The sequence below is a fragment of the Montipora capricornis genome, chromosome 2 (genome assembly GCF_036669925.1).
Source record: "Montipora capricornis isolate CH-2021 chromosome 2, ASM3666992v2, whole genome shotgun sequence".
In the NCBI taxonomy this organism is placed as follows: Eukaryota; Metazoa; Cnidaria; class Anthozoa; order Scleractinia; family Acroporidae; genus Montipora; species Montipora capricornis.
This window is the reverse complement of record NC_090884.1, coordinates 8,435,383-8,462,882: the sequence shown is the minus strand read 5'-3', so window position 1 is coordinate 8,462,882 and position 27,500 is coordinate 8,435,383. Positions and strand designations below refer to the sequence as shown.

Here is a 27,500-nt window from a genome sequence, read left to right as displayed (position 1 = left end):
TTGGACGGATATCTATCTCCACATTTAAAAATTGGTGTAACACGCGCGCGCTTCCAATCATCTACGTAAATGGCTGTCAAAAGGGAAGGTAAAAGATGTACTTTAACGACGGTGCCATTATATTCGCTGACAGTTTAAGGACTTCCAAGCCAGTTGCTTTGCATGCTTTTAGACCTCTCACAGTTGACGTTGCGTTATCTACAGCGATTGGTGAAAACTGACAGTGCACGTGCGAGGATTGATTTATATTATCAATTACCACTTGACGTTTTTTCGTCTTTATTTTTTTATTATTGCACATATTTACACCATTTTCAAACAAAACTATATAATTTATGTTACATACATGATGACTGTTAATACATTTATCAGTATAATCATTTATCACTTGTCGTGGACTCCACGGATTCTTTTACATTTAGTCATGTGTTCAGTTGTTCACCCCGTCTTTAAAACCAAATCCACGCAATGGAGCAGGTAAAGCTCTCAAATACTTTCACAGTGAACGTGTGGGTAAATTTAAGATTGGCCAGGACATTGACTTATGCTATTTAATTTGTTTCTAATTTGAATTCAGGAATAGTAGGGTCATTCCAGCTTAACTTGAAAGAAGCTCATAAATTCAACGCATTTAAGGTACAAGAACACGATGATTCTGGTTTCTTTCGGGCAAAATATGATGTCCTGTCTTCCAATGATACCCATGCTTACATTCGCCGTACCTGGACAAACCATGACTACACAAAGTTTGCAGACGGAACGCCAGCAAATGGGCAGCACAAAGTGCAGTCGGAACACAGGACCTACGTTCATTTAGAAAATGGAAAAGTGAAGCAGGTTCACCGATCAACAAAGGCATCTTTCAAGCCCGCTTATGGTCATCCCAGAGCGGACAATTTTAAAGGCTTTCAAGGTCAAGACCAAGATATTGAGATGTCCACGAGTGGCTATAGCAAGTTAACATTGCTATCGTGTTCGAAGCCTAAACACGGACGAGCTAAGCGCTCAGTCCTTGAGGAAGAGTATCATAGCACAGCGCAATCACTCACTAGTGATAGCTTATTGTTCACAGAAACTGACAAGATAAAATGGTCCACGATTGGTGGGGAGAGAACAGAGAGAATGAGGCCGCTGTACGTCGTGCTGAGATGTTTTACGGACAAGGACATGAAAGAACGTGATATTGGCGATTGTTCCAATGAGTTGCACCGCATGGTAAAAGATGACAAGGGTACCTTTCGCACGATTGTGAGACTGATTCAAGATCGGAGTCATCGAAACCTCACCTCGTGGGCGGTGTACATAGCTGCGCTTTCAGGACACGGCAAGTACGAGGCGCAGAATGCCTTAGCACAAGCGGTGATTAGAGAATACCCGAGATCTCTTAGCAAGGAAGAGTATGAAGCCCTATTGGTTGGAATTTTCTATTTACCGGAAGGTCCTCTTCACGTGCAGCTTTTTGATGCACTGTCCCAGCTGATAACCAAAGAGGAAAAAGGAGATAAAGTAACAGCTATTGCAATGCTGGTGTTAACTGGTCTGACTGCGAGAGCGGAACGTGCAGGATACAATGAATCGCTTTGCGATTCTGTCGCTCAGATGGTGCACAATAGGTACCAGAATAAATCAAGTCTTTACCATCCTGAAAGTGAGGAGCACCAAACACAGTTGCGAGACCACATCTGGGCGTTCGGAAATCTTGGGCATCTTTCTGGACTTCCCCTTATCCTGGAACACATTAACCACGATAACTCTGGTATCCGATCAGCGGTGATTACAGCTATGCGAAAGCTTCCAGCAAAGCTGACTAATCAACACCTGTTGCGCGCGCTTCACGCTGATGATCACCATGATGTGAAAGCTGCAGTTGTCGATATTTTCGTGGAGCGTCACCAAAATCTCAGCGATTCAGTGGTCCAAGTTTTGGAGCATGCAATAGAGGCAGCTTCTGAGAATGGAACCTTGGATTCGTCGATAAAGGAGTTCTTGGAGAACCATGGTGACCATCCCAAGGCAATCTACCTTCGAAAAAAACGTGGCATCATCCATCGCCAAAAACGTGCACTTTTCCCATTTCTCCGTCCCAGAGAGTTCTCTCTTGGTCGTACAAAGCGGTGGGGGAAAACCTTCGGTGGAGAATGGCTTGGAGCAGAATCAATCATACAGTTCTTGAACCAAGTTAACCTGAGGATCGGCATCTTTGGTGGGAAATTTGAGGTGAAACTGGAAAACTTCGCTAATATTCGAGCTCATATTCTCAAGTTCAATTTCAGTGTTGTTAGAGGTAAAGCTGCTTTTAGGGCATCGGCTAGTTTTAAGAACGATTTTCCCAAGGATCTAATTCACGCCATTCCTGACGCTGGAAACGAGTTGCTGAGGCAGTTTGATAGCATCACAAGCATAATTGCCGAACAAATTAATCAATTTAAAGATAAACTTGCTGGGTATCTACCGTTGTACATTGACAAATTCAAAGACTTTGTGAGCAAACTTGTTGAGTTTGTTCAGAACCTCGTCCAGCCACTCCGACCAATAAACCTTATGAGTACGATTATTCAGCTGGCCAAAGACGTGTTAAGCCGAGTCAAGGATTGGAAATGGCTTATAAACAAAATACATAAAATTCAACTAACTTTAGGAAGACTGACCGGTGTGGATGACATCTTTAGGCAAGTCATTGGAGCACTGGACAAAATTCTCAATGTTGTTGGAAACATAACCAAGTACTTGCCCAACAATCTTCCTGGGGGTTTCAACATAAAGAATCTGTTAGACAGTCTACGCTCGGTGTCCACAGATCTTTACCTGGATAAAATCAGAGAGTACTTCAGTTCCTTGGGTGTGTCCATACCCGGCGGATTCCTTGGGCAGTTTCCATTCAAGTTTTCCATCCGCTTTTCATTGTCACTGCAGTCTTTTCAGAAAGTAAGTCTGAATTTGCTGCGATTTGCGAATCGTTTCTTGGACATCTCCTCGCTGCTGGATTTTCTTGAAGGGATACGATTTCCCAGAATGCAACTGCAAGAGATGAACGCCCGCTTTCCACCTTACCAAGGAAACCGTTTTAACTTCGGTCTTCGTTTTGATTGGAGAATAGGCTTGAAGTTTAACTTAAATCTTAAATCAGCCAACTTCCAGAGTTTCGTGGCCATTTTCAAGAAGCTGAGTGATTTTCTCAAACAGTTTAGTCTACCAGATTTCAACCTTGAGATGTTCTTTCAAGAAATATTGCCTGGTAACAGCTTCGATTTAAGAGAATTGTTCAAAGGACTCCTGGAAGGAAGACGTAACGCGAATTCTACCAATCCTTCAGAAATCTTGCAAGACTTCTTAAACGGTCTTGACAATCTGTTTGACTTTCAGTTTAAGAACGTGTCAGCCATCAGCGATATTTCTGATTTTTTCCACGAACTTGGACCTTCAATAGAGCAGTTTGCTAGACAGAACGTTCAACGAATTTGCAGCGTGTACGAGCTGGCTTTGAACTCCTCACAAGAATTCCGAGAATTTGGAAACAACTTTGAAAGAGAAGGGATTCAGGCACTCCAAGTAGTTGAGAATTCAACACAAAATGCACTGACAGAAATACTCAACTTCACAATTCTTGTAGACAACTTAATAGCTGAACTAGACCATAACTTCAGCTTGGCAGTAAAGGACTTCATAGCTGGTTCTCTGCAAGAGCTTACTGGGAAACTTAAAGATATACAGGACATGGCAGACGATGTCGTGGACTTTGCCAATGGAACAGCGTCAAAGGTCACTGGAGCGTGTACAAAAACAGCAAATTTCTCTGCCGTAGTAATAGACAAGGTCCAAGACAGCGCTCGTGAAGCCGTCATTGAGCTGGCATCCTTCATTGGACCTGTGGCGACCAACATGAAAACGGTTGGAGCCCAAATGAAGTCTGCTGTCACCAATGTCGAAACATGGTACAACGAAAACCTAACAGCTCGCGTAGGGAAGATATCTCGTGTGGCCCAAATCATCTCTGACTTTTTGTCAATCTTAAACACCAAAAAAGGAAAAGGTTTTCTTGAAACTGTACGAGAGATTGCTACTCGCATCAATGAAGTCCTTAAGCATCTGAAAAATCTTCCTGAGTACGCCAGCAAAGCGAAGAAAGTTGCTAATGATTTTATTAATTTTTCTGACCATGCTGAAACTTACAAACGTGAAATTCAGAAGCTTGATTTGGGGCAGCATTTGGGAGTTGACTTTGATCAACGTATGAGAGATGTTTGCGATGATTTTAAAACGATTGCCACTGAAATTCTGGGGAAAATTGGAAGTTATAACATCGCTGAAGAGGTAAACACCTTTTTCAGTACCGAAGCACATAGGTTTGCCCTTAAAGCCGTCTCAAAGTTTCGACGAATCAAAGAGCCGATGACAGAGATAAAAGGAGAATTAAGAAACGTCCAATCCATTGTGCGTAAGGTGATTGTAGTTTTAACTTATCTTAAGCCTTTTACAAACAATTTCTCGCCTATATTAGAAACGGCTGGAAAGCTGCCCGCTTGCGGTCGAATAAAGACAATATTCCTTGGCAGTACCAAACCCTGCGTACAGAGAGCATTTTTGGTCGGTAAAGACACCATTTATCAATACACGGACCTCAAGAAGCGACTTAAACTTCTTTATGATATGGTACCTGAAACCTGGATAAATTTTAAGTTACAGAAGTGTGTCAAGGGTGGAACTTGTATATCTAAAGCTTTCATAGATCAAGCAAAGGCTGTAACAGACAAAGTTGATTTCCTCATGAGTACTTTTCAAGAAGCGAGTGGATTTACGGACATCCTTCAAAGATGTGAGGAAGGAGTTAACAATATTACAGCTGTCATTGACACTGTGAAGCTACTCATTGAACAAGCTCGAAACTTTTCTCTCAAAGACGATGTGAAAAAGGTAAAAGCAGTTTTCCAAAAGATCACCGGCCTCAAGCTTGACGAAAAAGAAGAGGGTGCAGGAAGCGGTATTCAAATGAGGTCAATAAAGGATGGCAAGGAGCGCATAGAGAGAATAGTTGATTATATCCGACAAGCCAAAGATATCAAAGGGAAAATGGAAGATGTACTTGAGAATACTTTCAAGGCCATGAAAAATGTATACGATGACACAGTTCTTGAACACATTCGAGTTTTTGGGGATGTGAGGTCCAAGCTTCAATTGTTTTATGAATTGTGGCAAAAAACAAAGAACATCAACCACGCCATACAGGCCTTAGAAACCATTACCCAGACTGCTTCACGGTATTCTGATGAGCTAAAAGGCGTGACTAAATCATTTGCTAATCCAATTGTCAATCTCCTTGCCGAGACTGGAGAGCTCAGTGATGTTGTGGAGCCACACCTTAATAAATATGTTTCTAAGTTCACCGACATCGTTAAGAAAGTTAACGGAATTTTGGATAAAATTACTGACTTTCTAAATAAGCTTCAGCTACGCCAGCGCGACCTTGACCTGACGAAATACAAGCCTTGGCATGAGATACCTTACTGCTCTGGAGAAGTCTGTCTGAGATCGATTAGACGATCGTCCTCCCTTTATTTGGATACCATCTTCACTTGGAAGTTCCCACATCTCGATGATCTGTCGTCCATAACAAAGAGCGGACGCTGGCTAACTCCAGGACTCTTTGACGACTATAAAGTAGAAGGGATATCTAAGCTTTCTAATAACAAAGTGGTTCTTGGCATGTACGGTGTTTCGAGCAACAGAGGCAAGGCATCACTGCTGGTAGTTTCTAACCTTGCTTCAGGTGTGATGAAGATAATTCAGCTTGGAAGCCAAAGTGCTCCATTTTCAGTGAAGATTGGAGGTGTTGCTGTTGCTCGGGATTATGTTTGGATCAGTGACAGTGAATCAAAGAATATCCACTCTGTGAGAAAATCTAGCATAGAAAGCACTTTCTCAACAAAGGCACCTTCTTGGGTCGGAATTTCAAAGACCGTGTCTGTGGAAGGTAAAGCAACTTCCGTTTCATACGACGAGCCAAGCAATGTTTTGTGGGTAACAAACGGGGACGGCGAAAGGGCGTACGGTTATAAACTCTCTGTAAAGGGGGATCTAGTATCCATTAATCTTGCGCCCTATAGAGTGATTCGCATTGGAAAGAATGCTCAAGGGATGGCGATTGTGAGACAGTTCGGTGGGGAATTCGCCTGCATATCAAAGTGCGCGATGATTGCTGGCTTTCAATGTAAGCTTGAGTTTCATGCCTTGAGTAGTGACGAAACAGGAGAAAACTCGTTAGAAAGAGTAGTCCGAACTCCTTCTGGCTTGGAGTCTGTTAACAGTGTGGACAGTGAAGTAATAGCAGCTGCCTTCTCCAGCGGCACTTATTCAGAGAAAGAGAATATAGAACTCATGGGTGGTGAATTTGAAGACAGGTACTTTTATCTAAGGTTGCCTATTTTAAAGACTACCTTTGGAATCCACGAAAATTGCCTTTTCTTCAAAGTGATGAATGATTACGTCCTGCGCCCACAAAGGTTGTTTCCTTTTGGAGATATGTTATGTGGCCATAACCGCAAACGAAGTATTTATCAGTTGCTCTTGGAATCCGATGTTTACTCTGATCAACTTGAAAGAGAGCATAGAAAAAACCGCATGCGTCGCACGATTACAGACCCAGGATCCTGCATGACAGTGGTTCGAGGGAATTTATTACGAGGAAGTCACCAATTCATACCAGAATATTCTCAAACCGTAATGGTATTTGGTATACCGGTGAAACTTTTTGCAGGGGCTGGCGGGTATTATGTTGTGGATTTCCATGGGCAAGTTTGTATGCGTGACAAGACTTTCAGACTCGGCCTTATTCCAGGAACCTGGGTCTCTGTTTATGCAGGCGCGTCTCTGGCTCTATTTATCGTTGAAGCTGGAATTACTATCGAGGCAAAAATCTTGGAAACATATTTTGTGCCAGATCTGCAAATTAAGATAGACAAGTGGCCATTGAGGGCTTGCATCGAGTTGAGACTTCGAATGACTCCGCTTCGTATTCGGGTTTGGCTGTGGTTTCGATTCCGATTATGCATTCAAATCAAGGTCTGGATATTTGGATGCGACATAAAAATCGGATGGTGCTCCAGGAACACGATCGCAGAGTGGTGGTGGTCAACCAGAACAATCGATAGGACACTGTTCACCAATTGCAAAGAGGATGTAGATAGGACACCTCCCATGGCTAAAGGATCGTGCTCGGCAAGACAAGTTTCAGATACAAAGTATTTTCTTCAGTGGCATGGATTTCACGAAGATACAAAAATCGACAAGTATCATGTGAGAATTGGCTCTATTCAGGGTTCTGGTGATGACTTCTCTGCCTGGATTGAACCATCCTTGAGCCTTGTAGTCGACGATGTTCCAATAATGCACGGTAGGGATGTGTATGTCAGCGTGATGGCGACAAATTATCGTGGAATGGACAGCCGTATAGTTGATTGTAAGACTGTTGCCAGACGGAAAGGGCCGCAGATAGGCTATGTCTATGATGGCGTTATAGAAGCCGAAGATGCCGATTATCAGTGCGATACATTCACCGTTGGTATGAATTTTCAACTAAGGAGTAATATCCAAGACGTTGTTGCTGCAAAATGGGGCGTGTCTTCGAACACCTTATGTACCTTTGATGAAATTGAAGCCGACATTGTCCCAATGACTCCAATTGGAGATTCAACGTCAATACAGGTCTCTGGTCTGAATTTGAAACATGGTCACAAGTACTTCACGCGTCTGTTCGTAATGGACTCAATTGGGTTCAAAGCTGTGATGTGCAGTGATGGCATCTTGATTGATACAACACCCCCCATTCCTGGCAATTTTCAAGATGGCGCCGGGAAACAAGATGTGCAATATCTTCCTTCAATAAGGCGTGTCCGTGGAAAGTTTGAACACTTTACAGATCCAGAGAGTCCAATTATAAAATACGAATGCAAGGTTGTGATCATATCTGGAAGCGATATCACACCTTTTGTGGGAATACCCATCACCCAACAGACGCCTCTAATAGATGGAGTTTCTCTTGAAGTGGGAGCTTCCTACCGGCTTGTACTTCGTGGAACTAATGCAGCTGGGCTGCACGCAGTAGTTATGACAAATGGATTCATTCCAGACGATACACCGCCGACTTGTGGGGAAAACGTTCTTGATGTTCTGGATGAAAGAGGTCTACGTGATGTAGACTTTGTTAGAGATCTAAACAATATTCAGGCGAAATGGATATGTTGGGACCGAGAAAGTAACATTCGTGAACAACTTGTGGGAGTTGGAACGTATCCCAGCGGAGACGATGTCAGGACGTTTAAATCCATTGAATTTCTATCACATAACGCAACACAAGATGGAATGGTCTTCGTTAGTTTCACAGGCATAAAGATACTACCCACAGTAAGGTACCATGTGACGGTGAAGGTCATAAATGGAGCTAACTTGAAGAGAACTATCACCTCCGATGGCATTCAGGTTGACACAACCCCACCCAGAGTTGCTGTCCAATACATTAAGGACGCCGAACAAGGAAGAGACAAGAATTACACCAGTGAAAGGTTCAATTTCAGCGCTCACTGGGAGCAGGCCTTTTCCGATAAGGAGAGTGGACTGGTAGAGTATCGTGTTGGTCTTGGCACCAGACCTGGGTTAACGGACATTAGAGAGTTCCAATCAGTTGGTTCACAAACCAGCGTGACTCTATCAGGGCTGCTCCTTAGTAGTGGTCAACGTTACTTTGTGTCAGTTATGGCCTGCAATGGCGTTGGAATGTGCACAAATGGAAGTAGCAATGGTGCCATTGTGGATTTTGTTCCTCCACACACGGGAAAAATCGTCACTGGATTGACTGGTCCCCCTGTCTTGTACCAGTGGATAACTAAGGCGGTGTGGGCACGATGGAATTGGTGTTCTGTGGATGAGAGAAGTGTCCCTGGAATTTTTAATAAAAGCCAGTGTAGCAACGATAGCTTCTACGACGTTCATAGTGGTGTGGCCAATTTTGGTATCTCGGTGTCATCTTTAATGACAGATGATCTTGTTGCGCCAAATAAAATGGCCGGGAAAGTTCGATCTTCGGGACGCAACATTGACTTGAGTGATGGGATATATTCAGTGGTCATTGAAGCGAAAGACAGGGCGGGAGTTGGTAGTCGCGGTTCATCAAATCCATTCATTGTGGATAGCAGTCCTCCCTCCGTTACGTACATTCAACATGGTCATTTTGGAAAGCCTCAAGAATATTCCAACGCTAAATGTAGAACTTTCAAGTCATATTTTGAAATTGAAGATGATCTTTCGAAGGTCGCATCTTACAAAGTTGGTGTAGGAAGTTACGCTGGTGCCGACGACGTTTTGAATTTTAAAACTATTTCGTTAAGTCAACCAGTGGCTTTGTTGCGAGCCAACTGGACAGCATCCAAGTCGACGCTCTTGGAGAACAATCGACGTTATTACATGACCGTTTGGGCGATCAACAAGGCAGGTCTTTTCAGTATCAAATCTTCTGCACCCCTTGTTTCTGACTCGGAGGTTCCTAAGGGCGGAATAGTTTTAGATGGTTGGGGCTCGACAGATGCTAATTACCAAAGTTACTCTGCTCTGTACCGTGCTCATTGGTATGGTTTTCGTGATTTTTCTGGAATTGAAAGTGTTTACCTTGGTTTATCCAGTAAGCGGAAATCGACTGACTGTGATGTCAAAAAGGAAGAAATGGTCTCATCTAACGCGGACTATCGTGTCTTATTCGGGTTAAACTTGACTTCTGGACACAAATATTACGCCTGTCTTAGGGTGGTTGACAGAGCGGGAAATGTTGCACTCGTACAATCTAGCGGAATTGTGGTGGATTCAACTCCTCCAAATCCTGGTTTCGTAACTGATGGAAAACCAGGAGAGGATCTTGAAGTACAGATCGAAAGTTTTGTTCTTCGCGCTTCGTGGGTCAACTTCACAGAACATGAAACGAAAATTGCTTCCTATCGACTTGCATTTGGAACGTCCCCCGGTGGAGATGACGCTCAGGACTTTACAGAGGTTGGCCTCGTAAACACGGCTGCAAGCTCAAAGCTTAAAGTATCCGAACTGATCAGTGGCCAACGTTATTATGCAACTGTGATTGCTTACAATGTTTTGGGCATGCCGAGTGCTATGGCTTCCTCTGATGGTGTCATAGTGGATTTTTCTCCCCCCATATTTTTGAAGCCCGTCCACGATGGAGTTGATCCTGACAATAACCTCAAGTTCACGTCCAGTGGATATCTGTCAGCATCTTGGATCTGTACCGATCCAGAGACGTCTCTTTATTCAGTTGAAGTAGCGTTTGGCCTGCAGCCTGGAGAATCACATGTTATGAATTTTACGACAGTGCCCATTGACAGCAATTCCCTCAAAATGAGAAGCCATCTTCGGTTGGGTTTTCGCTACTTTGCGACGGTGAGATGCACCAACAAGGTTGGACTGAAATCTGTCACATTCTCAGATGGTGTTATTTTTGACACTACGCCACCTAATGCATTGTATGTTCAACATGGCGACTACCAAAGCTCGACTAGAAACGTGACAGTGAGTTTTAAATTCGTTGACTTAGAAAGCTCTGTGCAAGAGTATAGAGTAAGACTTTGGGCTAAAAATGGATCCACTTCCTCAGCTGACATTTGCGGATCGTTTTCTTTCAACGGCAATGTCACCACCGTGACATTACAGTTAGCAAAAGAACTAAAGAGCAGTGGAACTTACTTTGTAAATGTTACAGGTGTAAACGGAGTCGCTTTGGAAACAACGATACAATCCGCTGGCTTTATGGTTGATGTTACCCCGCCAATATGCCTTTACGTTTGGGATGGAGTAGGCAACTATCTACAAGATGTTCAATACGCTCCAAGCTATAGTAAACGGATCGTTTCCTGGATTTGTTTTGATCTCGAATCTCATGTAGTTAGGTTTCGTTTTTCAGTTAAAAATGCGAACACGGAGGAGTACATTATTCCTTTTTATTCTTTGAAAACACAATTGAACTCTTCTGGATCCGCAATCATAACAGGAGGAGGCCGGCAAACGATAACATACGAGGAAGGTCAGAAGTATACAGTTGGTGTTGAGGTGCTCAACGCTGTTGGTCTCACGACAATACACTGGACAAATGGTGTGCTTATTGATAGCACTCCACCGGTGGTAAACAACCTGAAGCTAATGTTTGACCCTAAAAATGATTCTTTAAGAGCTGAATGGACAGTTAGTGATGACGAGAGTGGGGTAAACTCAGTAGCGTGGGGACTAGGAACTCTGCCTGACAAAAACGACATCAAGAACTTCACTTCGGTTCCACTCTTTGAAACTAGCTTACGGATCACCAATGTTTCCTTGAAACTCGGAAGAACCCATTTCTTTAGACTACTGGCAATTAATAACGCAGGTTTGCCGAGCACAACGTCCTCAAATGGTGTTGTCATTGATCGTACAGCGCCGAACCCTGGGGTCGTCTCTGCCCAATATGTTTTCCCACCAAATTACGACAGAACGAAAAATGAGGTGCCAGGGTCAATGTTAGTGGTCACATGGACAGGCTTTACAGACTCCGAGAGTGGTGTTAAGAGTACTAGCTGGGCCGTGGGACCTGATCCTCAAGTTATGAAGGAAAATGCCGGAAACGTGTACAACGAGGTGGTCACTAGTGATTCAGTAGGTGGCGCAGTTATAGAAAATCAAACTCTCATTGGAAACAAGACTTACTTTGTTTGTGTACGAGCTACAAATGGCGCAGGTCTTGACAGAACAGACTGTTCACCTGGACTAGTAATCGTATTAGGAAAATTCATACCTGGCGTGGTTAGCGATGGCCCTGTAATATCTGCAATAGACATCGACTTTCAACTTGATGACAAGGCAATTTGGGCCCATTGGCATGGCTTTAAAGACCCAGTGTATGATATCTCACGCTACGATTGGTGCATCAGGGATCAGCCGCCCAATCCTTCTGGGCCAGACTTGTGTAAATGGCCTTACACTGAGATAAACCATTTGCGATTAGCAGCCAATCGATTTCATAACCTGACACTTGAGCATGGCAGAAAATATTACGTCACTATTAGAGCTGAGAACAGCCAAGGCGAACATGTTAGGTCGTCCTCCGACGGTGTCGTAGTCGACCGCACTCCACCTGTCGGCAAATCAATTCAAATCGCCCCGGCAACTGGCAAGGGAACGTTGTACGTAACCTCCCAGTCTGCCCCCGTGGTCACGTGGTCAGTACACGACCCTGAAAGTGGCATGGGTCATTTCCTCATCTGCGTTGGTAGTTTTGCCTATCAAGACGACCTACTTGTATTCCAAGAAATTGACAGTCTTAGCCGTTCTCTAGATTTGGACCAAGTGAATTTTACCCTCCGAGAAGGACTTACTTTCTTTGTGACTGTGACTGGTGTGAATATGCTTGGTCTGAAGACCGCTTTAACTTCGCAGCAGGTGGTGGTGGACTGGACGCCACCAATTTCTGGTGACGTGGTCGATGGGAACAGTACTTCCCTATTGAGTGGAGACTTCATTGATGCCGATTATCAAAACGACCGTGGCGTCTTAACAGCTCACTGGACCGGATTTCAAGATTTGGAAAGCAGTGTGGTGGAATATAACTGGTGTATTGGTACAGCACAAGGTAGTTGATTTGTTGTTTAGTTTTTTCGCTGGTTGTTCTTCAAACGAAACAAAACAGCACGATTTTGCGAATGATTTGGCTTACGTGTATAAAGTGTTCGTGTTCTCGAAGTTTAAATGTCACACTGTTAAAATAGTGATATTAGTGCGCGTTGACAACTCTTCGCAATATATTCTGATTTTCGAATCTCGTTCATGTTATGAGCCACAACTGGATCATGTCTTTTTTAATGGCTACTACAGAAAGCACCTCTAATCCACTTTGGGATTAATGGTTTACTTTGAATTTGTGTATTTGCTTTGGTTACCTTGCAGGCACATGTGACGTAAAAGAAATGACGTTTGCAGGCCTTGAGACAAGTGCGAACCATCAAACAGTCCTCCAGGAAGGTCAAAGATATTTCTTCACTGTAGAAGCAACAAATGCAGCTGGTTTGAAAGAGTCAGCTTATTCCGACGGCATGACAGTTGATGTTACGCCACCTTTGATTGGAGACGTTTTATATGACCTGCAGGCTGATGCAGCAAACATTGTTTTCCTGTCTTCTCAGTCAGAAAGCGAACGAACGCGGCGATCAGTTGATGTCTTTTCCTCTCTTGGTTTGTGCACGCACGCTGAGCAGAGTTCATGCTATGTGCAGCAAAGCAGTCCTCGGCGACTGGCTTTTTCCTGGACAAGGGCCATGGATGTTGAAAGTGGTGTTTCCTTAGTTCAATGGTGCGCTGGTAGAGGACCCCAGTTGTGTGATATCGTCTCATGGAAAATTGTCGATCCCAAGGCAACTTCGGTGGTCTATTCCCTTTCAAATCCTCTATCACCTGGCAATATAGTGTACGTGACAATCCGGGCAATAAATGGTGCGCAGATGGTTTCTACAGCTTCATCTAATCCACTTCTCATTGATAGTTCTGCACCAACAATTGGTACTATTGTTGTGGGAAACACTCATGGAATGAAACATATCATAGACAACGAGGCGGTTCTCGCAGAGAGGAGTGGGTTTAGTGATGTAGAGAGTGGGTTAAGCCACCTTGAATGGTCTGCCTGTCATGCAAGCTCACCAAACGAATGTATCACGCCATTTGTTAACACAGGTCTCAAGACGACTTTACAGAATTCGGATTTAGATCTCCAGCCCGGGATTTCATATGTTCTCCATGTACGCGCTCATAATAATGTTGGACTTTACAGTGAGACTATATCAAATCCCTTCACCTTTGATGGCGTAGTACCGACGGCAGGAACTGTCTATGATGGTTTAAGTGAGCTCACTGACTTGGAGAAACAGAGTTCTGTCAGCGAAGTCTCTGCCAACTGGTCACCATTCTCAGACGCGAATAGCCGCATCGCTGAGTACGAAATGTGCGTGGGAACAGAGCAAGAGAAATGCGACGTGAATGGGTTTGTTAATCTAGGCATCGTATTGAAAGGCATAATTAGTGGCTTGACTCTGAATCACACTGGAAGATACTTTGTCACTGTCAAAGCTACGAATGAGGCAGGCTACAGCACAATGGCATCTTCAAATGGAATCGAAGTTGACAGCACTCCACCATATCGTGGATTAGTGAGAGATGGTAAAACAGCTCCGGATATTGATTTCCAAGCAGATGACACTTACATCTACGCCAACTGGGACGACTTTCACGATGAAGAATCCGATATCATTAAATACACCTGGTGTGTTGGAGCTACCAAAGGAACTTGTGACATCACCTTCGAAACTGATGTCGGTGACCGCACAAGTGTTGGACAACAGATTCGCCCAGCCTTAGCAACAGGGATGGTCGTGTTCGTCACTGTCGGTGCCTACAACGGTGCAGGTGCAGTTACTAGGGAGTCCTCTGATGGGGTAAAAGTCGATAGCACCGCTCCATTGTTATCACAGGTAAAACAACTGATAATGGACTCCTACAGCTCAGTGAAACTTGTATTGCACGTTACTCAAATAGAATTTCTAAAAGTAAATGCTTTTGATAATGGGGGAGGGTCCATGAGAAAAAGAAAATTTTGAAAAAGTTGTAATCGGCGATTTTACCAAAGGAAACGGAGGAAAAAAGTAGAGTGATGCTCTGAAAGACAGCTTGCTCTTCTAAGCCCTTTTTGACTGAACTAATGAACTTCCCTTGAAATAAAATAAAAGGGGCTAAACGAGAGCAACATTGATAATAGGACGGAAACCTTGTACTTCGTCTCACTGCATATTCGGCAAAGCAATCGGTGTCTCATAAGCACTGTTTTTGTGTATTCAAGGTCTTCGACTTGCAGTTAAATGATTCAGCTAGCGTTGATAAGGACTATATCACTGCCAAAGACACCTTCTGCGCAAGTTGGGATGCAGTGGACGACGAAAGCGGTGTGACAAAAAGCGAGATTTCCATCTGTTCTGCTATCAACATCAACGACTGTTTGTTGCTTAACTTGGACGTAGGAAACCACAATATGATTTGCATTGCTGATTTAGAGTTCAAGGAAGGGGTGAAGTATGTAACTCAAGTTCGCTCCACGAACTCTGTTGGACGATCTAGCGAGATGTTATCGGATGGTTTCGTTGTTGACTCGACAGTTCCAAGTATAGGCGAGATCATCCACGTGGAAAATCCTCCTTCTGAAGACGGAGGACAGATATTTACGTCTTCGAAGATCTCAGTTGAGTGGAGTGGATTCTTGGACCAAGAAAGCGGTGTACGAAACTATTATCTTTGTGTCGGGACCCAGCCAAGCTTGTGTAACGTCGTGAACTTTACAAATATCGAAAACTCTACGAGCTATACTCAAAGTGACCTGCTGCTCAAACAAGACGAAACGTATTTTGTGACCTTGAAAGCAGAGAACGGTGCTGGCCTAACAAGTGACGCCACGTCTTCCACTGGAGTTGCTGTTGACGTGACAGGTAATTGAGACTGTTTTATCATTACAAAATGTTCTTATTTTAGACAAGAACATTATATAATTACTCAAGTAGAGTCGTGTGAAGTTCATACACTTGTAGTTTGTTCATTAGTTTTGTAAATAAAGTACTTTTGTTCAATATTCTTATCTTGGAACAGTTTTCCACCAGTGTCTCGAAACTAAAACAAACCTTAACGACTCTGGGAAAACATAAAAGTTGGAAGCATTCAATTTGATGAAGACAAGAGCAATCTTTTCACACTCATCTCAGTAGGAATTATTTCTTATTTTAATTATTACTTATTTCATCAATTGAAGAAAAATATTGCAAACAAGATCTGTTAAAAACAAGTTTACTTTAGGCGTCTAGCGTGTTTTGATTCGACCGTTCTTCGTTGAACCAATGATTGGCAGTGATAGAGAAGTTTGACTGTAGAAAGTAATTACGTGATCGCAATTCCTACGCTTAGTGAAAGTGGCCAGTTTATCAACCAATGAAAAGGAAAACCAAAACCAATCGCGACTTGCACGTGCGATTTTTCCCGCACTTTGAGCAAGTTACATGGAATTGGAACGACTTTGGATTGGTTCATTGCGCTGTTTGCACCTGCTGTGATTGGTCGAAGTAATTACTTTGGTATTCGTTTTACCACACTCAATTGAAAAACGCTCTAAGAGACCAATGAACCAATGAAAACTGGTTGCATATTATTAAATTTATTTCAGCACCCACCAATGGCGGACAAATTCTTGACGGCCTTAAACAAGGCGAAGACATTGACTTCCAACAAAGCAGAACCGAGATATCAGCTCACTGGACTGCGTTTGAAGATCTGGAAAGCGACGTGGTTCAAATCACATGGTGCTTAGGTTCATCACCAGGTTCTTGCGACCTGGTCGAAGAAACATCCTTAACCCCAACCAGTACTTCGGTTCTCCAAGTTCTCGCTCAGCCGATTAAAAATGGTCAACGTTTCTTTGTAACTGTAAACGCGACAAACAACGCTGGCTTGACGGCTTCAATTACATCTAATGGCGTAACAGTTGACAACACACCGTCAATTTCTGGATCCGTGATAGCTGGAATTGGTTTAGATGTTGATTTTCTTGATGGAGAGGCTGATGTTAACGGACGATGGTTTGGATTTGAGGACTTGGAGTCTGGAATTGAGTCGTACGAAGTTGCTTTATGCGATGCTAGGAACTCGTCGTGGTGTCCACAGCCTTTCTGTAGAATAGGACAAGCTACCAACATAAACATTACAGGTACGTTTTTCCATGCCCATGTTTTTTTCCGCACTTTACCTTTTTAATTTGATGAAAGCATGTACTGTTAAACCTCTGGACACAGATTGAGGGGTAGGGGGTGCGGGTGGAGGAGTTACCTGGAGTTACTACATTACCCTGTGCGAGGACATATCCAACTGCTTCTTGCGATGCTACAGAACACCATCCTATGCTAAAATTGTCACACGCAGGAACCCGCCTCCGGTTATCTATTTGTCACTAGAAAATGGAAATCCTAGTCTTATTTTATTTCTTACCACATATACGCTAAAATCAGAACTTAAAACCGTGTACGGTAATGAATGCTTGTTTAATTCTAGGAGTCCTCGGCTTTTACGTTCGTTAGAGGAATGATCATTTTCAGTATGTAGGTGACCAGGATTCTGTTTTGTAGACTCAGGTGTTTGTAATCGCTAAAATTACTGTTTGGAGTCAGTTTAGGTGATCGTATGTAAATTTCCTTTGAAGTTTGTAACTAAACGCTTCGTTGATTTTATGATTGTTGTGTGTTTGAAGGAAGTTTTGCGCGGACAAGAATATCCTTGAGTGATTTTTCCTTCTTATAAAAAACAATCGGTGGCTGGTGAAAGACCTGTTTGAGCTGACGTTGTTGAATAATGTGCCAATGCTTCATGAGAATCTTTTTGGGATTCGGCAATGCTGGGTTGTAAGTGGTAACAAACGGTACAATCTCTTTTCTTTGTTTTCTTCTGTTGAGGAGGGCTTCTTTTCTGTAGGCGAACTTTATTTCAGCCGGAATTTTCTAACGAGTGTTAGGGGGATAGCCTCTTTTACAGAGCCTTTGTTCAAAATCTCGTTTGTTGTTTTCAAATATCTCTTTGACTGAGTTAGTTCTCAAAAGACGTAGCACTTGTCCTTTGATAAAGCCTTTCAGTTTGGAGTTAAAAGGGTGGCAGTATGAGAAGTGCGTGTACTATGGGCTTTTTTTGAGAGTTGAAAGTCGAGGTCCTTTGAAAACCTCACAAGTGAACTTGACTGTGTGGTGGAAAAAGTTTACAAAATCAGAAACTTCTGTCATAGAAATGTTATCGATATATCTTTTCCAAACGAAAGGTTTATGTGGACTAGCGCATAAAGATGGCAGAGAAGCGACTGCCATTTTAGTTTTTCATTACGATGCCGTAGTTTGTACGAAACGCTTTCCGGTAAATTGGAAAGAATTTTCTTTGAGTATGAGATGCGGGAGTTCCCGTAAGTCATTGGTGAGAATCGGCAGATTATGCTCATAGTGGTCCTCGTAGTAGCGGCAAATGACATCAACTCCTTCTGCTTGAGGAATGTTAATGTAGAGGGAACTAGAATAACATCAATTGGAATTTGCGTGTTTCCAATGACATTGATAAAATCGGTGGTGTCCTTTAAATATGACCCTTGTTTGACGGCGATGGTTGTAATAGTGAGTCCACGAAACTGGAAATGCCTTCTGTAGGGCCGCTACTACCAGAAACAATTGGTCTGCCGACTGATTTTTGTGGTAGTGCACTATAAGTGCACACACCATGTCACCGAGTTGTATGAGTGTAAGAGTGTAAGAGTGTAAGAGTGTAAGTCCGTGGTGATAATAGGCCCGCAGCGCGTGCATAACTCACGAACATAAACAGGTCTCTTGGAAGCGTGCTTGAGTTTCAACAAAATGAGCCCCAAAATCGGCAAGAATTTGTGACGCTGATGAATAATAAAGTAGCTGCTATTTCCAAAACCATGGAATTACCTGGTGATAAATAACCTCGTCTAGGAGAGTGAATGTGTGACTTTACAGAAACAATGGTCAGCCTCAAGAGTTAGGCGATTGTGATCTTTGAGCTGAATTCGGACATTTCTTGTCAATCTTGAAAGAAAAAAAAAACAAACTAACGAAAACAAAAACCCGGTGTCTTGGCATCATTTTAACACAGAAGTATCCTTTGTTTCGCGAGTAAACATGCCAGGTAACTTGATGACGGCGCCCGCTGAATTCGATGTCACTTTCGATTTTGCGATTTACTTGTGCAGCCAAAACTACAATAAAAAAATTGAACGTAGCAAAAATCTCCCAAAATATCTTTTGCTGACGGTGACCTTTTATATTTCTCTGTTCAAAATTTAAGTTGTTTTCATGTGGTAAATTTTGTTGCTGATGGCAAAATATTTTATTCTCGATCGATATTTCCTGAACACTTCCTTCTGCTCTTCCTAAAACCTGTGTATCAATATTTATTTACTTTTGCATCAATACTTGCTTTGCATAAAGCAGGCTAACAAAATCTGCACCTTGCTTAGGTCGCATTTTTGAGCGTTAAAATAGAATTTTCGGTCCTATGTTTCTGACAAGTCGTATATTTTGAGGTCACCCATCCAAAAACTAACCCCGCCCGACAGGTCTTAACTTCAGTAAACTTTTGTCTTAAGAAAGCTGTCAGAAGCTCAGAGTGCACGGTAAACCTTGTGGGGAAAAACAAGTTATAAGCGACCTTGGAAATGATCAACATATCAGCCTCAAAGCCAATGTTTCTCGATTCCCTTTTATTTTCATCAATCTTTCTGGGTTTAGTATTTTACTAGTAACCACATGTCTTGTCAGGGGGCTATTTACCTAACACATCTACCGTGGCACTGTAATGATATAAGGGTCAAAAACAATATCGTGAACTCTTAGAGCTACATATTACGTTAATCTCCTGGAAAACAAAACGCACCACAGCACTGTGTTACTGCACTACCACACGTACGCAATGCGTACCTATTTTTTCTCATGGATTTTAGTCAGCGTGAAGAATTCTGGTAGACCAGACCGATTGTCAACCATTTGTAAGTCATTTTATCAATATTATCCGAACAGAATAGTTTGTTAACTATTGCGTTAGCTTTTCGGGCAGTATCTAGCACAATAGGAGATGTGAGAGGCTTGTAACTTTTGTCGTGCGAGGCTGTTGTAAGCCTTCTTGAATCTTTTGTGCGGTATCCATAATGACTGTGTTCCTTTATCTGCTTTTTTGAGATTAATTCGCTATTGTGCTTAAGTAGGCTAATAGCTTTTCTCTCTTTCGCTGAAATGTTATACCTTTGAGGGCGCAAAACTGTCGAAGCAAATTCGAGCTTGGTCTCTTCCAAGTAGTTTTCAAGGGCAACCAGACTTCTGAGCCAAATGTCGGCCAAAGTAAAGGCAAGCTACAGTCTCCTCTTTTGAGGAGATTTGTTTTTTAAGTCTTCGCATTATTTACTGATTGCAGATATTGTGATAAGGTTTGTCAAGAGAGTATATTCATAATCTCTTGGGTTTGTAGCATTTCAGTTGTTACTCATATCCGAATGGACTGATAGTGTACGTAGTGCAAATCAACTGAAAGCCTATAGATTAAGCGTTCTAGACTGGTCTTAAGGATTTGTATGGGAGTATGACGAGGTTCGCTATTAAAACAATCTCACAAAATTCCCACATTTCTTTTATTTGGTCAATCTTTTTGGTGTAAATGACTTTTAGTGGCATTTTGAACGTTTTTAAGGTCTCCATGTACCTAAGAATAAAAGAAAAACGCCAAGCTCAAAACATGTAAAACGCCAATATTAGAGAGTTTTAGATCCGAGTTGTCGGCGAACGGCGAACCGCTGGAGGTCACGTGACCAGTCTTCACGTCACGTTTGAGGTTTTCGACGTGCGTTTTCAACGTGGAGAGGTAGGTTTTCACGTATGTCATTTACCTGAAAGCTTTTACCGTATAATTCTTGTTTTATCCCTCGTAATGATACAAAAATTAATGCCAAACTTTGTTTTCCAATGCATAAAACTTAGTAATAAAATCACATTTTAAGTGAAGCTATGATCCTCGCAGTTATGAACGCAATTTTGCAATTGCGTAAAGAAGCCTGAAAAATTCAGGACTTCAACCGGTTTGAGCCCGTGACCTGGCGATACCGGTGCGACGCTCTAACCAACTGAGCTATGAAGCCACTGACGTTGGGAGCTGGTCATTTGTGGGTTCCAATGTTCTCGTGAGGAATGAATCGACGATGAAATGATATATGAAATGATATGAACTGCGTATTCACTGTTGTGGCTGTTCTCTATGTGTATATGAGTGGGTGGGTATAGCAGGTCCACATCAGCTGAATAGCTGCTAAAACTGCAACCTGCTCAAACAAATAACAAACAAACAAACAAACATACTCGCGAGGTCACGGGTTCAAACCCCGTTGAAGTCCTGAATTTTTTAGGCTTCTTTACGCAATTGCAAAAATTGCGTTCATAACTGCGAGGATCATAGCTTCATTTGATTTCATATGCGCAGTTCATATATGATCCATTTCATATATCATTTCATCGTTAAAATCACATTTGTCGGAAAATGTTTGAAGTTCTGGCAAACAAATAGAGACTAACCTGCCAGCTGCCGCCATTTCGGATTATATTACTCAGAATCCACTTCTTTAACCAACCGCCAATCTAACTCGAATTATGTTTGAACGTCGAACCCCAAACGCGTAACCGCAAACCGCGGTGAGAGGTTCGCGGTTAACTCGGATCTTAAACTCTCTATTAGCCCCATATAAGAACGACACAATAACTGGAGTAATTTTGTTTTAAGTGCTTTAAATTTTTGAACACACACATCGCTTGGGTTCCCTGATATTTCATTGAAATTAAGGGCTGAGCTGTTCAAAGCCCCATCATCACTAACCCTTAAAAATGTGACTAAAAAGCTGCTTTCAATCAGACTTGATCAAGTTGATTGTCAGGTAAGCACACATGGACTGTCACAGGTCCCAAAATAGAATGGCCTCGACATCTTTCTTCTGAGCACTACCGTAAAATCCCACGTTAAAGCTTCCCCTAGACATAAGCCCATCTATCTAGTAAAAAAAAAAATATTATTCCAGGTATAAGCCCTCTCCACTATATATAGACCCATCTATTGAATTTTGTGTTTCTTTACAAACATCAACGTTTTTAATAAAAAGTTATAGGCATAAACAAGTGGCTGTGGAGTTTAGAACAGTAATTACATGTAATGATACTATTGAATGGAAAAATGCTAATGCATATATAACACAACTATGAGTTCTGTTCGACTGTTCATTTCCAAAAAAATGTTCAATCGGGCAGTTTTGCAAGCAAACAGATTTTTTGTAGCCTCTCTACATTGAATTCTGATCCTTGTGTACTCCTTTCCTCACTTGCGTTGTGTGCTTCTTGCTCCCGTAAATGAAATACACACATGGTACATAAAGTAATTCAATTCCACCTCAAAGAACCTAAGTGAAAGGTCTACTAAATGTATTTAATTTTATGCTAGCTTCAATTCATTTCTCAGATACGTTTTATCTCTTCGTTCCGAAACGTTTCTTGTAATTCCGCTTATAAGCCCCCGCGTTCATAAACGCTCCCGAAACCCCTCACGATGTTATACAAGCCCAGAACTTGAACGTGGGATTTTACGGTATGCTGAATTAGTTAGATAGTTGTGATATTGGAAAGCCTTTATCTTTTACAGGATTAGATCTTGAAAGCGGTGCTCAATATCTTATTATTGTAAAAGCAATCAACTTTGCCGGACTTGTCGCCGAGGCTTCATCTGACTGCTTCACCGTCGACTTTACACCTCCCACGGCCAGCCAAGCACGACTGGGATCTGGCGCCGAGCTTGTTGAACATCAATCAGACTTGACCAAGTTGACCGTCAGGTAAGCACATGCGGACTGTCACAGGTCCCAAAATAGAATACTATAGGCTATTTCCAAGTTCATGTCTGTCTCCTCTTCAAAACGAGTCCAAGTGCCAAGTTTTTGTGATGGTAATTAGTTGGACTTTAAATATGAATAAAAAGTAATTTAAATAAGAAAACCAATCTCTTTCATAGCACCTTTTAAGAGTTCCTCGGCGATCACGTTTTTACGCCAAATTGTAAAAGAATAGATGATTGGTGCCAGCGTAAAAGAATTTCAAGTTTTTCAAGGGAGTGAGTGAGTTAAGGAAACATTCGGATTGGCAAAAATGTTCAAAGATAGATGAAAAGCCCGTTTGCTGCAAGGCCAATTAGTTTTATCGATATTTGAGACGGTAGTCAACGAAGAGAGACGGGTCTTTTTCGTACTTTCATGTCTTTAACGACGATAATCATGTAAGTATTATTTAGAGAGGGAGGGCGCATTGACCAAATGGTTATCTTGGACACGACCTTAAAATTAAAGAAATTAAATAAGGGAAATCAAATTATAAACAGGGGTGCCCGGGGGAAAACCTCTAAATGCAGAGACGGGAACCAACAAATTCAATCCATCAATGGCGTAGCCTGGAATCCAGAATCCCGGAATCCGGGAAATGATCCTGTTCACATAGGAGAGATTAATTGGTAAATTTACTCAAATATCTTATTTGATATCAGCTTCTTCTCTTATGTGTTGACCTCAAGGCCTTTTGTGGTCTTTCTTTTCTCCTAGTTGGTCTCCCTTCATTGAACCTGAAAGCGGCATCTCACACTATCAAGTATGTATCAGTACTACTCCCGACAATTGCAGCATCACTCCCTTCATTAACGTTGGCCTCAATACAAGCGTAACTGTGAGTCCTCTACAGCTCCTCCATGGAGAATCATATTACGCTGTCGTGCAAGGAACTAATCACGTAGGGCTATCATCGGAAACGACCTCTAACGGAATCTTGATAGACTCAACACCTCCTTCGTTCAGAGAATCCGACAACTTGTCATTCAACTCGACGCAAGTTCCAGGAATCACCACGGAGAACTTAAACTATTCGGTCTCTCGTCGTGAACAGGAGTTCGCTGGAGACTCGATAAAAACCAGCTCTCGAGTTCGCCTCAGTTGCTCCGAGGAGCTTTTGACCTCCAGCTGGGATGAGTTTAAAGATATAGAGAGCAAATTGGAGCGGTATGACTGGTGCGTTGGGACATCAAAGGCGCATTGCGATGTGTTAAATTTAAAATCCGTCGGATTGAAACCAAAAGGCGCAGCCATTGTTAAGAGACGTGCGATGGGTACATTGCTTTATGCTACTGTCTTTGCTGTAAACGGAGCTGGTCTTGAAACTCGTGTGGTGTCAGAACAATGCAGAGTCATCTCTGTTGCACCGAAGATTTTGGAGGTCACTGACATTCCCAGTGTAAACTCAAGCGACCTGACAGATATAGACTGGCAATCAATGATGCAAAGTTTATCTCTTCGCTGGGAAATCATCGGACAGGCGATTAACGACATTTCACGCTTGCGTATTGAAGTAGCCGTCACACAGTCTTCGTCAAACATTTCCGTTCCGCAACTTCTCTCGGAAAAGTCCTGGAACGGGGAACCGATTGTGCATAATTTTATGGATGTGTTGTCCTGGCACCGAAATGTTACCATCCGTAGTGTGCCCACTGAACCATGGGAACATTACCGGGGTGTTGTAAGGGTTTGGAACGAGGGTGGCATTTACACTGAGGCTGCAAGCAATGGGCTTAGAATCGAGCCCACGGCCCCTCCAAAGAGGAGCTTAAAGCTTTATGATATGGCAGCAGAACAAGAGCATTTGAGGTGGTTGCCGAACTTAAGACTACCTGAAGTTAAGAGCAGTGCGTTAGACGATGATGTCAAGTATGTATCTTCTCCAACGGACGTTAAGGTAATCATCACAGGCAGTTCTAACCAAACCAGCAACAGAACAGCCTTTTTAGTAGATCATAATCTTTTCAGCCCCAGTGTGGAACTCAAGATCATTTTGCAAAGAGTCACATCGGACAAGAACGAAAGCAATACCACTGAAGACTCGAGCATAATGAGAGTACTTCCAGGGTTTGCCGATCCCGATGGACCCTGCTGTGCTAAGTGCCCGGTAGACCAACAAACTGTGTTTACTGACACGCACTTTAAAACCACTTTACCGTCCGAAAGGTTTGGTGCTTCCCTCGTTCATTTGCCAAATGACTATTTTGCTGTCTCATCAGCTGAAAGAGCATTTGCCTTACCGCTTAAAAATCGAAGTGCCAAGCACATAACCATGCAAGATGACATCAGAAGCTCCATCGAAAAGCCCATAAAAGTAGTATCACACAGAAACCATACGGTGTTTTCGTCTAATGGGGAAGCACATCTTTATATGAGCAGCGCGGATTCTCGCAGCGATATCCAACTAACAAAGAATGCCGTTTTTACAAAATGCAAGAATGTATCAGTTGCTGCTTGTCACACTGATGACACGTGGGCAGACGTACTAAGTCAGGTCATTTCCATCAGTAGGAACGTTCTAACAATCACTGCAACTAATCTGACCACGAATGCCAGCGTTGTGGGTATATTCCAGAAAAATAATGAAGTCTGGAAATTTGTAAACGCCCTTGGAGCAGATAAAAGGAATCCGAACTTCGGGAGTTCGTTGTCTTTAAACGAGCACCTCCTGGCGGTAGTAGAAGGGGAAAAGAAAAACTCATGCATCTCGGTTTACTTTGTTCACTCAACTTCTCTGATGCAAACCATTTGCTTTGATGAGAATCAAAACTTCACTGGCCCTCTGTCTATTTATCTTACCGAAACTAATGCTCTTGTGGTGGTATCAAAAGACTCAAGGTCAACAAAAATTCTTCAACTAAATGCCACAACCCAGTCCTACCACGAAGAGTGCAGCTTTCTAGCTGTTGCACCATATGAATTCTTGAGCGGATCTCTCGATGTCAACGCCCGCGATGGGGGTTTTGTTGCTGCCTTGGGCATGCAAACATTGGAAGGACGAGACGGGGTTCAACTTTTCGGGTTCCAAGGTATCTATACTAAATATGAGGAGGGTCAGTGCGTTAAGCTTGGAAGAGTTATATCTCGAGAGAGTGGACCGAGAATGGATGATGGTCTTCCTCGAGCATCTGTCTCTTTCTCGGAAAATACAATCTTGTTCGGCACTCCCAGTGTCCTTACCTGGCCTGGGCAAGGAGAGGCATTTGGTACCGGACGAGTGTATATGGCAACTTATTGCCCCATTGATCACTATCGCGTAAGAGTATCTCAAGTCAACGGTTTTGGTTCCGCAAAATGTGTGCCTTGCAAGGAAGGCCGAAAGTCTTTTGGCGGTTTTGTTGACATGTGTTCATCTTGCCAGGAAATGAGTTGCTCAGTGCCCCAAAGCGATGACCCGTTTAGTCTTACATCGAGTATATGCGATTCTGTCTCTTGTGTTTCAACATCAACGGTAGACAATGAAACCAATGGATTGGACATCCACTTACTGTATGACTCGTTTTTTATCCCTGGTGCAGAGAACCTCTACACTGTTGTATTTCTAGAGACGACACGGGCTGATCAATCAACGAGATCATTGTCGGATTCCTTCATCATTGACTTGACAGCTCCTGAAGTTGGTATCGTGTACGATGGCATAGGCAGCGACCCAAATACAAATTGTTCGGAGAATACGACCTTTAGCGAAGACAGTCAGTGCTCCACTCGGAGCTTTAAAGACACTGATATTGACTTCACCAACGACACTCACGAGATCCACGCCAGGTGGATTGACTTCCTAGACAGCGAAAGTGACATAGTGGAGTATTTCTGGTGTGTGGGGACTCAACCAATGAGAGATGACATCCGAGTGTGCGAAAGCACAGGAATGAGGCCAAATGGAAGTCACTATGGGCTTACTTTGCATCACGGGGATTCTTATTACATCACAGTTGTTGCCTGCAATGGAGCTCGCAGATGTTCAGCAACTCACAGTGACGGTGTTACCATAGACACTACTCCACCTGTAATGGAATTCGTCAGAGATGGGATCATGGGGCCAGACATAGACTTTCAGGTAAGGATTGGTTTTAGTTCTGGTTTTAGAGTCAAACCTCAACTAAGACAACATCCAAAATGTCGAGCACTATTTCAAGTGGTCGGTTACAAGTGTTCCAATACAGTGACTGGCAATTTTGATGAAGCTATAACCAAAACGACAAGATCGTCCAGGTTGATGCTCAAGAGAGGTTGTGGTAGAGCCAGAGGACCGACTGCCCTTTCTTAGATCTCTCATTACATCACTTTTACTTTCCTGTCTTCTTAGTGGCTCCCCGACCTTCATCGCGTAAGGCGTCATTGGCATCCCATCAAGCTTTGCGCTGCCATTTTAAAATTGTTTCGGGGAATTTGTTGGCCCCTTGGGACGCGGTAGCAGGTTCATATTTGCCGGTTTTATTTCAAAGCGCTTTAAGAAAGAAAATCTCGATAAATATGACGATTATAGCGAAGAATAAGACTTTGCTCTCTCTATTTCTTAAATGTTTACCACTGCATTTCCTTCGTTAAGCCTTGGGTAAGAACAAAAAAGTTGCTCTAAAACTCCATCTGCCGAGACGTAGTCCACAATGATATTTCGATTCAACGTGTATCTCCTTTGTAGGTCTTTGTTGACATCATCTTTGCCTATTTTGCTGCAAAAGACCCGGATAGTGATGTGACATCATACGAAGTAGCCTGGGGAACTTCTCCTGGTCTGAACGATGTAAATGAGTTTGAAGAGGTCACTAATACGACGATTTGGTTAGCTAAGTTTAACGATAACGCCCTCGGTGTAGGAGAGAAATATTTCGCCACCGTTCGAGCTACAAACGGTGCTGGTTTACTTTCTGAAAAATTGTCCTCTAACGGCATCGTTGTCGGCAAGTCTGAATACGTCTTTGATAATGAATCGTCCGCTTCGTTTTTCTTTGAT

At 42.7% G+C, this 27,500-nt stretch overlaps 2 protein-coding genes across 3 annotated transcripts in view; one reads left to right on the top strand and one right to left on the bottom strand.

Moving 5' to 3' along the window:
- The window catches only part of LOC138038706 (uncharacterized), a 382,223-nt gene that overhangs the window by 100,097 nt on the left and 254,626 nt on the right, over nt 1-27,500 (bottom strand). The gene's annotated exons all lie outside the window — the stretch shown is intronic.
- LOC138038704 (uncharacterized) overlaps nt 1-27,500 on the top strand; it is an 83,386-nt gene that overhangs the window by 37,890 nt on the left and 17,996 nt on the right. The window contains exons 3-9 of one of the 2 annotated variants that reach the window (XM_068884718.1): nt 578-12,652; nt 12,964-14,537; nt 14,903-15,542; nt 16,268-16,807; nt 22,318-22,507; nt 23,264-26,603; nt 27,189-27,500. The exon at nt 27,189-27,500 is cut by the window's right edge and continues 192 nt beyond it. In XM_068884718.1, coding sequence (XP_068740819.1) covers nt 578-12,652; nt 12,964-14,537; nt 14,903-15,542; nt 16,268-16,807; nt 22,318-22,507; nt 23,264-26,603; nt 27,189-27,500 — 18,671 coding nt within the window. The remainder of the gene's footprint in view (nt 1-577; nt 12,653-12,963; nt 14,538-14,902; nt 15,543-16,267; nt 16,808-22,317; nt 22,508-23,263; nt 26,604-27,188) is intronic. The other variant, XM_068884720.1, reaches the window with a different exon arrangement.